At 43.0% G+C, this 13,452-nt stretch overlaps 1 protein-coding gene across 8 annotated transcripts in view; it reads right to left on the bottom strand.

Annotated features, from left to right (window-relative positions):
* Trpm3 (transient receptor potential cation channel subfamily M member 3) overlaps positions 1-13,452 on the bottom strand; it is a 281,511-nt gene that overhangs the window by 220,334 nt on the left and 47,725 nt on the right. For 6 of the 8 annotated variants that reach the window (XR_007594808.1, XM_050159348.1, XM_050159396.1 and 3 more), the window contains one exon: positions 11,541-11,615. The exons of the other annotated variants lie outside the window; for them this stretch is intronic. Coding sequence is in view for 5 of the 6 variants with exons in the window: in XM_050159348.1 (XP_050015305.1) it covers positions 11,541-11,615 (75 nt within the window). In the remaining variant the exon portion in view is untranslated. The remainder of the gene's footprint in view (positions 1-11,540; positions 11,616-13,452) is intronic. 8 annotated transcript variants of the gene reach the window in all.

Raw genomic sequence — 13,452 nt, 5'->3', positions numbered from 1 at the left:
TATTTATAAAGCCTCTTAAAACAGAACTTGGCACTCACTAAGAGCTTTCTGGTTAAATAAACACAAATATAAAGATGCTTATTTATATTTATTAAGCTTATAAAAGGTTTCTTCTTTAAATATATACATGATTCATGAAGATAGACGAAATGAATGCAATTTATCTATGTAAGTCAAACACATGTTCTGACAGTAAAGTACTGGGAAACACGCCTCCCTGAAAATGTGCCTAGTTTCCAGAGCAGACCAACAATGTGCTAAAACCATATGCATTTATGTTGCATCCAAAACCCAAAATCTCCTGGTTTGAGGTAGATGGCCTTTAAAATTAAATTAATTTTTTTTCCTAGTTCTCTATTTTTCTTGGTGCCTCAATCAGTTTATTAAGTCTTTTGAGTGTGCTAAAAAGATGCAAATACTAAATAATAAAGCCAATAAACCAAATCCAAGTATTTTATATGCTTTCAAACTCACTTAGCTTCTGACTTAATGGGAAAAGTTATTCCCTCATGGCCAGACAGCTCTGATTGAAATATGCTGCTATTAATATCAATGTGCTCCTATGCAAGTAGAATCACTGTGGGTAATTTCAATAGAAAGGGACACCTAGTCCCATGGGCTATAAAGTGGATATTACTTTCCAAAAGGGGAAATCCAACATTGTTTTCTTTGGGGTCATTGTTTGAAGACTGAATGTTTTAACGTAATTGATCTAAGACAACAAGAAAACTCATCCAAACAAAGCTATAATCTTCGTCTCTGCACTGTTCAAAACCCACATCAAAAGACTGACCTTGCCTTCTCAGATGTGGGGTAACTGGAGAAGTTCGGAACTCATTTTACTTTAAAATATTTTGCCAACACGTTTCTCCCAATGTCCTGGGATCCAAATATACAGCCCATGCAAGCGCCTGTGCTTTGTGGCAAAATGAATAAAGAACAGCAGTTAAAGCAACTGTGGGCTGTGAACCCAGGGAAGGACCTGGCCTGTCATGCAGGGAAGAGCTGATGGAGATGGACGAGGTGTTACTGCCAATGTGTCTGAACAGGTCATCTTCAAATTGTACATATGTTTTGATTCGCCTCTGATATAAGAGAATGCAATTATTCCCAAGAGTTCTTTCTTCAAGTGGTGTTTTATTCCTCTCCACCCCTTTCTGTTTCCAAGTTCAAAGATAAGTCTTCTTAAACATCTTCTCCTTCACTAGGAGACAGAATTAAACATTTTGCTGTGTTCTTTTTATAGTTAAAAAAGAAGTCTCTGTTATGACTATGCCCTATAATTTGTCAGTCAGCCACAACAATCTAAAGAGAAAGGCTCTCATGGCCCCCCCTGTGACTCTTGAAATTTTATTTCCTTGTTTATGTATCCTAGCATCTCTTTTCCCTACCTGGCAGATGTACCTTAGTAATTCAAGCATGTCACACAGAGATCTTTATGTAGTGGTTGACCACTAAAGTTTGGGACAAAGAAGAGCAGGAAGGCAGAGTCATTTTGTTTTTGTTATTGTTGTTGTTTGAGACTGGGTTTCTCTGTGTAGCTCTGGAGCCTGTCCTAGAACTCACTCCATAGCCACGGCTGGTCTCGAACTCATTGAGCTCCACCTGCCTCTGCCTCCTCAGGGCTTTTTTTTTTTCTCCCTTTCTGATCCAGTTCTGTCCTGATGGTTGTAATGAAAATGTACTTCCTCCCCAGACATTTAAAAAATATTTTTACAACATGAGCAATTTGTCCTCAGTTAACTGAGAGATGATTTCCATTGCCCCCAAATCAGAAATGCAAATACCCCATGTATGTGTTCCTTGGTTTTCCTGTGGATTATTGAAGGTCCCTTTGGTAACTTTCAGGCCTTTCTATGAGTCTTTATGTAGCAGTTAGCCGTTATCCACAGCTATTATCTTTCTTTAAAAATCTAGTGTGGTTTAACGGCTTATAGGAAAAATCTGAAATCCTTCTCTGTGATATGAAGGCTCGTCTTCTCCCAGACTCAGCTCACAGCTTCATCTTCATCTTTCTTGGTTTTTCACTCTGTGTTCTCACATAGCATCCTCAGGGTCCTCCAGGTAAGATTATTTTTAAGCTCCTCCTTTAGCCACCCTAGACTTCAGAGAAGGATCTCTCTCTCTCTCTCTCTCTCTCTCTCTCTCTCTCTCTCTCTCTCTCTCTCTCTCTCTCTCTCTCTCTCTCTCTCTCTCTCTCTCTCTCTCTCTCCCTCTCCCTCTCCCTCTCCCTCTCCCTCTCCCTCTCCCTCTCCCTCTCTCTCTCTCTCTCTCTCTCTCTCTCTCTCTCTCTCTCTCTCTCTCTCTCTCCCCCTACACACACACACACACAACTGTCTCCAGGAGGAGGTATTTTAGCTAAGTGGTTTCATGGACTTTTCTCTCCCTCTGGTAAATTTAAAAAGAATATTTAAGTTTGGTTGGCCAAGCCTAATACTTTTTCCTCACTCTTGCCTGCACGGAGCAGAGGTGGGATGGGGTGGAGTGGGGCTCTCCCAGGTCCTCCAGATGCCCTGCCCAGGAGGTGGGTATGATGTGAGGGGGTGCGGCACGGTGTTGGATTCTGCTCAACTCTGGGGTTCATCCAGCTTATTTAGTCAATGGTCCTAAAGTCATGTTCTCCCACTTTCCCCTATAAGCAATACAAGTGGTATTTTGGATTCTATACCCTAACTACTTTTATTTCCTAATATTGTTTGGAACTTGGATAATGAAGAGGGACACTTTATTTAGCCCCCTCTGCCCCCCTCCATTTCAATTGTCAAAGCCTGGTACAAGTGTTATCGGTTCTTAAGCCCTACCCAACCACCTAGGCAGTATAAATTTTCTATGCCTTTGTGGTCCCATTGTTCACCAAAAAATTGTCTTCGTGTAGTTACTCTGCCTTGGTTTAATGGCAGTTGTTTCCCCCCACTACACTGTAAGCTCCTTGACAGTAATTCCCTCATCTCAGCACACTGGCTCCCAAATGCTTCATGCTCAGAAGATGGTTCAAACAAGTGCTTGAAACAGAAAACAAAATTAAAATGCATAACACCTCGGGACAATACAGATGAAGGGACAGGAACACATCAAGAGTTGCAAAGAGACTATTACACACATCAACACTACTGAGGCATCCTGCTGAAAGTGCATATGGTAGCCATGTAGGTGGTTCTATGGCATCCTTTTCCAGATCTTTACTACAGGGCTTCGGCAGTGGTCAGAGATCAGTGGGTGGGTCTCCGACTGTAGCTGTCCACCTGGATTACATTGGAAAGGCTCTGATGTTTAGAGACGAAATACTGTCTGCACTTTTAAGTGAAAGCTGTGCTGTTTCTCACGATTGGACCTAGCCATGAGGACAAAGCATCTCGGCCACTGGGGAGAAAGATGTAAGCAAAGGTTTACATTCTTCTCCTTGCTAAAAGGATGCCCGTGAAGCTATTATTTCCTTTGGTTGGAATGAATAGAGGCTATGTGACTGAAATTGAAGCCAAAATTTCTCCCCACTGAGCTGATTGATATGTTTTAGCAGTAGGCTAGGGATGACCTTCACCAACATGTATCAAAGCAACTAAAATAGCAGACTGCCATTGTTAGACACAAGACTAAGGGAAAAGGCATTGGTTATCTTGGGTCAATTATTATTTGGATCATTTTGGATCCCCAATTGTGGGTTTAATTTTGGACCCAAAGTATGAAATTAGATAATTGTTTTTATATGGTTATTTGTCTATCTATAAGTTATATTCAGTCCCCTCAGTCTTTGATGAACCTTCAGGAGAAACTATGGGACTATATTATATTGCAGGAAACTGTTTTCCTGGCTTCATGTTTCCATGTTCAGGGAGTCCATCCCCATTGCCGTAGTGTTCCACCCCCGATCACCCTGTCTGTTTCCTTGCTTAGGGTAAGTTCTTACTGGGTGGATGAGAATGACTTCAAATTCACGATTCTCTTGCCTCAGGCTCTTGGCTCCTGGAATTACAGAAGTGCACCATCATGCCTGGCTCTGTGGTCAGCCTCTTGACCGGTGAGGGCTAGTTTCTGAGGGTCCTTTGATGAGTGTTTACAGCCGTTTCCCTATTTTTCCTCAGGCGATGAATGCCAGTCAGCTACCTAGGTAAAGGTGCCTGTTGTGGAAACTAATTCCCCCTCGATTACCTCAGTATCTCCAACAGTGTTATCAACGAAATTGGCATTCTCCTATCCATCTGCCTGGCTGTGGTGCCCAACTCTCAGTGTGGTCCCTGTCAAGGGTGGGGTGTGGTGTGGTGGGCTTCCAGCTCTAACACTGTGAGCTACAATACCACTTCAGCTCCAGAATCTACTCTGCAGCAGCACCGAGACAACCCGAGCCTCTGGTTCCACGTTGGGAGTGTAAATCTATTTTTAAGCGGAAAAAAACAACACAATTTTCCTCGCATAAGATTTGTTTTTCTTGATGTCATCACAGCGCTTCACAAGCCAATGATGGTAATGTGGTTTTTAAAGAAGGTAATTACAAATGGGTCAAAACAAGGCTGCTCGTGAACCGCGGGGTTGTAGTGAAGTGTTGTCTCACGCTAAGGAAATCGTTTCATTTACCATTCAATCAGAGCACATTTACAAGTATGTGTAGGTGGCCTTATTGATAATGACTTCAGTATTTCAACTAGAAACCCAAACAGCTTAATTCTGGACAAACCACCACGTTCAGTAGCTCTGCCAGACTTACGATCTCAAGGTCATCTCTGGCAGTTCTTAAAAGTAGCCAGCAATTCTGGGGTGTTTAAAGGAGGCCCCAGGTTTGTTAGGGGTTGAGGGCCCTGTTTCATGGGTTCAGTTTTCTGCTTCTTTTAAACGCAGCTATTCATTGTCAGAGCTGTTCCCCTGTCTGCACAAGGAGAGATGAGGCTCTAGAGAAGGACTGGATCTTTAAGCAAAGGGACAGAGCAATAATACAGAGGCACCCGTGTCAATCTCTTAGTGGGAAGATATCAGTTCAAAACTTTTCTCATGGTCTAGCAAATCCTTGGTGGTGCCAGGGATAAATCCCTGCTGCGTCTCTTCCGGAGATGAATGCTGCACTGCACCCTCGTTTAAACTCATTTGGCAGGATGATGAGAAGCTGGGAGACAGCTATGGCCCAGAGGTATGCAGCAGGTTCTCTGAGCCCTCAATCATGTGAGTATTTAATCCTATTATCTTATTCTGTATGTCTGTGGGAAATGGCCTTTTGTAGCTGCTGGCACCAAAAATCTGGGTGGCTGCAATAATAACTCACGACCTTATTATCTAAAAGAGGGCTCTCTTAAGATTATTAAGTAAGAACGTGGTCCTTTAAGGTTTGCCTTAAAAATCGCACTGCTCATGTACAAAAGTCATTCGCGCAGTTGAGAAGGATCCGTAGAAAGGATGTGTGGAAATCTCACGCCAGTGTCTGGGCTAGGATGGAGGCTCTTATTTTAGACCCATCAGAATCACCCGTGGAGGCCACAGCTTGCAAGCATAGCCTGGCCCATCCCTGAGAGTTTCCAGTCAGTGAGAATAGGTGTTTCAGGGCAGCTTCCAGGTGATGCTGCAGGAGCTATTGTTCTGGGGAACCACACTGAGAGCCAGTGGTTTAGCCTAAGCTGCAGGGGGAGGCAGCAAAACAAACAAAAAACAGCTGACGTCTAAACTGTGCTTCACTCAAGCAAGTAAAGGAAAAGTTCATGGGGCGAGACTGGAGCCACCCACAAGGTTCCTAGGAGTCTCCTTTAAAGCAGGAACCACCAGCAGACTTCTTCCTTAAAGGGCCAGACAGGAGAGTGTTTTTAGCTCTGCAGGCTGGATGGACTCTGCTTTGTGATTGTGACACAGAGCAATCCAGGGATATTTTGTTTAGAATAACACGTATGCTGTAGTAAATCCCAATTTACAGAAATAGATGGTATGCTGGATTTGGTTTCTGGGCTACAGTTTGCTTACCCATGGGCCTAGATAATGTGCTAAAGAAATTCAGAGGAGGAAAAATCTGTTAGTTCATTCACCTTGAGTGTCCAATGGGAAATGACCAAGTTGGGAACGTGGATGTGTAAGCCCAGCATTGATGCACCTTCCGTTGTACCAGTGGCAAACTGCTTTCACTGGCAGAGGAATTCCCTAACAATTCAGCCCCTAGACCTGGCTGCTTGGGACAGTGAAAGAATCCTTCCCCCGATCCCAGAAGGAATTTCACCATACTAGTGAAATTTCTCATGTGTACCTGCATTTTCTTCTTGGTGGTTTGCTTTTATAGGTAAAGAAAATACTTACTAACATGTTTTTATTATTTAAGAGAATTTGTGGATTTCCAGATTAGATTTTGGTTCCTGCTTGTTTTTCCCTCTGCTCCTTTCACAAAGAGTCATCTGGGTGCATTTCCCTCCACTTCATGGCAGGCTCATGTTGCTCGCCAGAGCTGCTAAAAGCAAAATGACTTGAAGACAAGCTTTCTAGATGGCTTTTGTGTAAAACCAAACTCCTGCCCTGAAGAGGGTAAGAGAAAGGGCTGTATCTTTAACAAGGACAAGTGTGACCAGGTGGTACGGAAAGGAAGCATCTAATACCGGAACCAGGATAAGAGATTCAACTCCCTGACTCAGTAGCCGGTTTGGTTCCCAGGCCTTCTTACTTGGCTATGAGCAACATGAGCCCAGGGGCCATCCTGCTGATGGAAAGGCATTCCTTGCTTGCCTTCAGTCAGTTTACCACCCTGGATTGCTCTCTGCTCAGTAGCTGCTTCCCTCCCCTCATCTTTTGTACTAATTCCTTTTATTTAGTGGATATCTGGTATTAGGGCTGTCCTAAGACCCATTTTATAGTCTCCTCTCACATTTCAATTTCCACAGCCTCTTCATGGGTTCCCTATGCCTCTATCTAAAATTATGGGATTCCCCACAGATGCTATTTGGCACGGGAGTGCCAGAGTTGCCTGCTTTGGAGTGATGGAACAGATGTGGACAACTTCGGCATCATGGGTGACCTTGAGTGAGGGAAGTTGAGAGCCCCTCCCCAATTTTCTAAGTTGTCTGTGAATAGGAGATGCAAGTCGGGGGGTGTATGGGAGTGCTACGGCTGTGAGTCCCCTAAGTACATGTGTTAAAGGCTCGGCCTCCGAGAAGGGCACTAACTGGGATATGGGAAATGAGAAGAAGTAGGACCTACAAGGAGCTCTTTAGATCTTTGCAGGCTTGCCCTTGAAAGGGATTGTGGGAGCCTTACCTTCTCTTCCTCTCACTTCCTAGTCATGGCGGTTTTGCTTGATCGTGACTCCTACAATTGATGTACTGCCTCACCATGGGGCCCAAAGCAACACAGCTCATCACTCAGGGACCAGGTATTCAAAATTAGGTGACTTTGAAGTTGATTTTCTCTTTTTTTTGTTGTGTCTCTGAAACGGGGTCTTACTCTGTATCTTGGGCTGTCATTAGTACTGAGATCCTGCTGTCTTGGTCTTCCCAGAAAGACCTGGAAATGCAGGTGTGTACCACCATGTCCAGCTCAAGTGCTTCTTACAGTGATACAAAACTATCACAGGGTTAGGGCTGGTGCGGAGACTAATATGGATGGCCAGTTTGAACTTAAACAAAAGTACATGGAGGAGGATGTCGGAATTTATTATAATTAAGGAAAATGTTATTGTGGCATTTCCCAGGAATCTAAGTTTATGAACAACAATTCATACTGCAACAGTTCTTCGGATTTGACTAATGGGAGCATAAAAATCAACAGGGCAAAACAAATGCTGTGTTCCAACGAGCCAGGTTCTGAGGCTGGAAAACAAGGGTGCAGGGAACGGCTGCCTCGACTTTTCAGGCAGGCATGCTGTGCTCAGTTGCTACTTGCTTCACAGCCTCCCCCAGGATTTCACAACAAACCCTACTGTGCAGCACAGACAGACGGTGCACACTTCCTGTGTTCTCCCTCTGGGTGGAAGAAACGCCGCCCGCTGCTAATGAGGCAGGGCTCAGCTCCGATTTGTTTGATGACCAGGAAAGCTGACTCTTCAGCCCCTCCCCCCACCCCGTTTTTTTTTTTTTTTTTACTCTGCTTCTTTGCAGCAGGAATTGCCCACAGCTCCCCATGTGGACCCAGATACGCCAAGGCTTGTTAGGGTCCTGCATTCCCTTGCCTGTATTGTAGGACTTGAGTGTTTGCCTGCTGGGCTGTGGCATGTAGACCTTTGTCGAGCTTGGAAATCTGGCCTCCAGTGTGGAACAGGAACAGCCTGTTCAGTGCCGGGAAGAGTGCTGTTTTATCTCAGCCAGGGGTGCCAAAAGAGAAGGGAAAATCTGCTGCTTGCCTGTTTGGCTATTATTCAGGCATGAAATCTCTTAATTTCCTCACTTTTTTTAGGGGTTAATGAGCTGAGAGTTTAAGGTTAAAACATGCTTTTTATTGTTAAAACAATGCTAGCTTCATTAGTCACGCCCAGAACCCTTATTTTATTCTTCAGAAGTCTATGAATTGCACGATGCTTTTCACATCCATTTGTTTCAGGAGCTTGAAATGTTCCAAACAACATTTTGTGTGGATTAAACAAATTATTAACAATCCTCAAAAGGGGCGTTGGAGGGTTTGTGCTGAATTCTTCAGCTTTAACCATCTTCAGCAAATGAGAGTTTAAACAAATGTTCTTTTGATACCCCTCGGGAATAAGATACCATCTCTTCTCTAAATATATCTAACTGTGAGTTGATGATGATGGCCGCAAAGCACCCAGTCAGCACAAGTCCTCTCATTTATTCTCTGTTTCTCTAACTTCCTAAAGTTTGCCTTGCGTTGCTACCAAATGAATTGATCCTGATCTGGTCCAAAGATTAGGTGGTGACATGGGTGACTATTACTTTGGCTCAGTGAGGAGAAATTAATAATACTTCTTTTTCTGTATAAACAGAAATACGGAAGTATGATGACATTGGCTAATGCAATTTTTTTTTGCCTTCTTAATGCATTAGTTGGAAATAGTTAACTATAATTGCTATGGAATAGGAACACACTAAAATTGCCCAGACTGAATGTTCTTCTGCACGAGCCATGATGGTCACGGTGATTGAGCCTATACACCTTCCTGTTCAGTTTTCTTCCTTGAGTCTCTCTATCATGTCACTACCTCATTGGTCTTTTCCTTTCTGGGCTATATTGTCTAAAGCCCCGTACTCCACTCCATGTCAGGCTGGAAACCAAAGCTGAAAACAAGGCTAGGAAGAAGCATCTCCCTTTACAACAGTGATCTACCGGACGGCTGTTTGCACTCTGTTCTCAGGATGATTAAATGCTCAAGACACGGGCTCTGCTTTCTACAGTCGCAGAGCTTGCAGGCGATAGGCGGCTGAGCAGGGAAGTGGGCACCATATCACTAATGAGGAAGAAGGGCTACCACAGAGTTTCAGAGAGTAAAGTGCGGATGTGGACGATGTGAGCAGTGTGGGTCGACGAGGCTCATCAAGGAAGGGAAATGCGTGGATGGAAGGTAAATTGTTAGGCGGAGAGATGAAAAGAATGTTGCCGTCAGCAACAGGAGAGGACTGGATTCCAGCAGGTTTCAAAGAGAGACAAAACATACTCAATAGTGTATATTATTTCAAGAAAACTGTAAGCATCTTGGAATGAGTGGATTAAAATGTCCATGTGGCATTATGGGAAAAAGAAGCTAGGAAAGAAACTGGAATAATATGGAGGGTCCTTCACTCATCAATGAAATAAGAAAGGGACCAGGTCCCACCAGGCAGGTCCTGTTATCATGAAAATAATCTACTTTAACTGGCCATAAGAAGTAAGTTTGACTGATTTTGAAAACAAAAATATCAATTATTTCCAACTGAAAGTCTTCCTAATCTATAAAGATTTCTCACCATTCTTTTCTCCGTGGAGAAGTGACCAGGGGATCCCATTTGGATGCTGGGTGGATTACCTGGTCAAAGTTGTTTAAAAGAATGATCCCATCCCCAAATATGTAAGTCAAAAGTGAAAATGTTTCTTTTCTCAAAGAGAGAAATATTCTAGCTTGATTAGGAAAGGGTCAGATGGGCAAGATAGGCAAACACCAAGAAATCATTTTCCTTGAAATTTCTTCTATTCTCCAAAGTTGTTTTGACTTCATTGTTTTGATTTTTAAAGTGGCGTTTAATTGGCTAGGATGGCTAATGTTTTACACAACCAACTTGTGCCAAGTCATTTTGCCAAATAGAGAGAAGTCAGGCTGAGATTGTTGTTGTTTCACTGCCCCCCCCCCCCACCACACAAATTATCCCTTAGCTAAAAGGTCCTCTAAAAGGCAGAGGAAATTTTGAATAACATAGACCACTGAGAGCATTTGGAAAATGGCAGAGTCATCACAGATACCAGTAACTGCCCATGACTTTGGTACTTAGAACTGTACTCAGCCTTGGTCTTTGGCTGAGACAGAAGAAAGTCTTTTTGATTGGTCTGAACAGACCAGAGCATCTACAGAAGGTGCTAGGATGTCCTTGATATGATATGACTGCTTAGAGGAAGCTCAGCTTCCTTTGCCAGTTAGAGTTTGAACTTGGGGTTGATAATATGTGAGCATCTCATCCACTCTTTCTCACTTCTTAACTTCCCTGGGTAAGGTTCTATGGTGTACAGAGTTGTTACCCCCATTGTGGGAAAGTTACAGGCTCAGTGATGGAAAATTTCATGTTATGGTTATCCTAATGCATTGGATGATGGTGCAATGATCAAAAAAGATGCCAGTGATGACAATTGAACGTCCCTTTGCCTTCCCAGCCTCCTTCATATATTCTCAGGCATAGGATGACAAAGGGAAGTCCACGAGTCACATGAAGAAGGACTGTTGTAGCCATGGTACACGGTCAGGAGCTCCTTTGCTTGCCTGCATCTGCCTGCCCTCTCTTAGCCATCCTCTCTATTTCCTGCTCATGCTGTTTCTCCAGCATCTTAGCCACTGACCGGAAATTTCTCCCCACATAAGTCCTGATTGATGACTCATTCAAAGCAATGATTAACCAGTCCTGGACACAGTGAGTCCTTAACTAGGTGCTGAATGAAACAATGCTTTCAAAGGGAGACAAATTTTAGGGAGCCTCTTCTTAAGTGAGCTAATGTTTCGCATGTCGAAGAACAGGGTAATAAAGATTTGGGAATGACAGCAGTCTAGGTATACATGCAGGTACCCAAGTAGCTGGGCATAAGAGTAAAGGTATAACCTATCTGAGATATCATTTTATAACTATAAAATGTCATGTAATTTCTACCTTGGATGGATTGGTCAAGTATTAAGAGAGACAGTACATAGGGCGATGCCTTATATAGTCTCGGGAACTTGAGTAAATGCTTTCTTCCTTTTACTCATACCTTAGAATGATGCTAAGCTGTCCTAGGTGGCATCTTCAGGGTGACATGTTAAAAGGAATCACTAAGCCCCAGTGGGGATGGATGTCTTAGAAGAGATGAGCAGTAGTCAGGAGAAGGATGTGGTTAGGAATTTTTAAGGAAATGATAGCTTCTAAGGTTAATTTTCTTGCTTGGGGTTTAAGAGGAAATTCAAGGTTCTTGTTAATTATACTTACCAATTGGGTCTAATTGGCAACTACCCCAAAATGAATAAAACAAGCGGGAGTCAAGAGAGAAAAACGGCAGGCATCCTGTCAAAAAACAAAAGCTTTGAAATCTCTACAACCCAATGGTCGGACACACATTTCATTAAAGCAGATGGACCACCCGATTTGTGTGAGTCTCTTTGTGTGCAATCCTGCACACGCAGAGCTGGGCAAAGTATCATACGATTTCTCAAAACCAAACACTAGCAGATTCCTATCAACATGCCTTCTGCTGGTGGAAACATATTTTTGTCCTGTTCCCGTTGGGATTAGTTATGGGAGGTGAAGGGATTGCTTTACACTCATATTACATCTTAGTATTGGTGAAACCCAGTGTTGGTGGTTGGTATATCAGGTAAAATGATAATTATGACTCTTTCAGTTCTGTCTTCCAGGACAGGACAAGAAGCAGATTAATGCCTATGTTGTTTCTTGCTTTTAGAAACATTTCTGCGTTTTTTTGTTAGTTTTTTTTTTTTAAAGAAAAAACGTTCCATTGCCAAACATTAGCTACATGTGAGTTACATTAGCTGATCACATGCTAATCTTCTTGATTTGTTACTAAACATGAGCAATGTTATTTACTAAGGATTCTCCTTCTGCTCTTTCTCTTTCATTGGCTACCCAGAGGGTTGTCTGTGTCTCCAATGCCTTCTCTCACTTCAGTATGTCAGGCTTCCTACTGAGCTGGCTTTTCTCCCTCTGACCCAGGAAAGACAGTCAATGGCAAATCCTGTTTGGAGAGGTCTCACTGGTTAAGTTAGCCTGTTTTTGGCTAGGTGGCTTAAACAGCATCTGCTGTCAAATCTTGGCCTAAGGGAGCCAGCCTGCCTTTGCCTTCCTGAGGCTCTTGCTCTAGAACAACATATAGAGGAATTCCAGACCTCAGCTTCTTAGGTCTGAGCTAGACTTCTAGAGAAGCCTTAGGTTATAGCAGTTGGGAATATTGGAAATGGACGGATAGTTGGTGAAAGGCACTGGGCCCCTTTTCATGGGTCATCATTGAGCCATTCCTCAGGTCCACAAGCAGATAAAACTGTGTTGTTAGAACAGTGAACACATGGACAAAACCATAAAGCAGTATCCCCTGAAGCCCCGGACGTGGGTTGCTTCCTTTAGATTCTCCTCTGTTCATAATATAACAATCCAAAAGTAACAATGTTACATTTCCCAGTGCATCCTTAATTAGTGTGTTTCTGAGGACACAAATTCAGGTAACAATTGTGTGTAGCAATCAGACCACTTGTTAATACTATAAGCAAAGCTATTAATAGATGGCAACTACACCCACCCTCTTCCAGATATTTAGTGGAAGTATTATGAATGAAACTGAGCAATTCATAATATATATTAAAATTAAATAAACCTGGCTTTGTACATCTTTCCCGAAGAGTGAACCACCGGTTAGTATTTTCAGTCTATCCTTTCTCTCTATATATAAACGTCTCATGAAGAAAAATCTCAAAGGCTGCTATGCTAAAGGGCAGGGAAAAGAGTGTGACTATAGTTAAAAACTGGAGTGTCAAGGCAAAGGGAGGCACTGATCATGTCCCTGGTTGTCTTGAACCCTCTGCCCCCAAAGACACAGTGGAGAGATGATGAATGAGAAGATGGGGAACAAAAGACTAGAGATTTTGTACCAAAACAAGATCGATTCCACAAGTGCTGTGTTGGTGGATGTTGCTGAATTGCATAGAGAGGTTTTTTTTTTTTTGACCTCTGAATTCCTAGGACATTGTACCAAACAGAGACCATCCCTCAAACTAAGATAGCAACATGCTGCTGAGCAGGAAATGGCAGGCTGTGTGTAGTTTAGGTTCAGGCAGAAGCTCTGTCAAGTCAATTCACTACCACACACACACACACACACACACACATATAC

This window comes from Alexandromys fortis, unplaced genomic scaffold, assembly GCF_014885135.2.
Source record: "Alexandromys fortis isolate MF-2015 unplaced genomic scaffold, M_Fortis_MF-2015_v1.1 scaffold_10, whole genome shotgun sequence".
NCBI lineage: Eukaryota > Metazoa > Chordata > Mammalia > Rodentia > Cricetidae > Alexandromys > Alexandromys fortis.
Note: the sequence above shows the minus strand (reverse complement) of the source record. Positions and strands in the feature narration are given on the sequence as shown.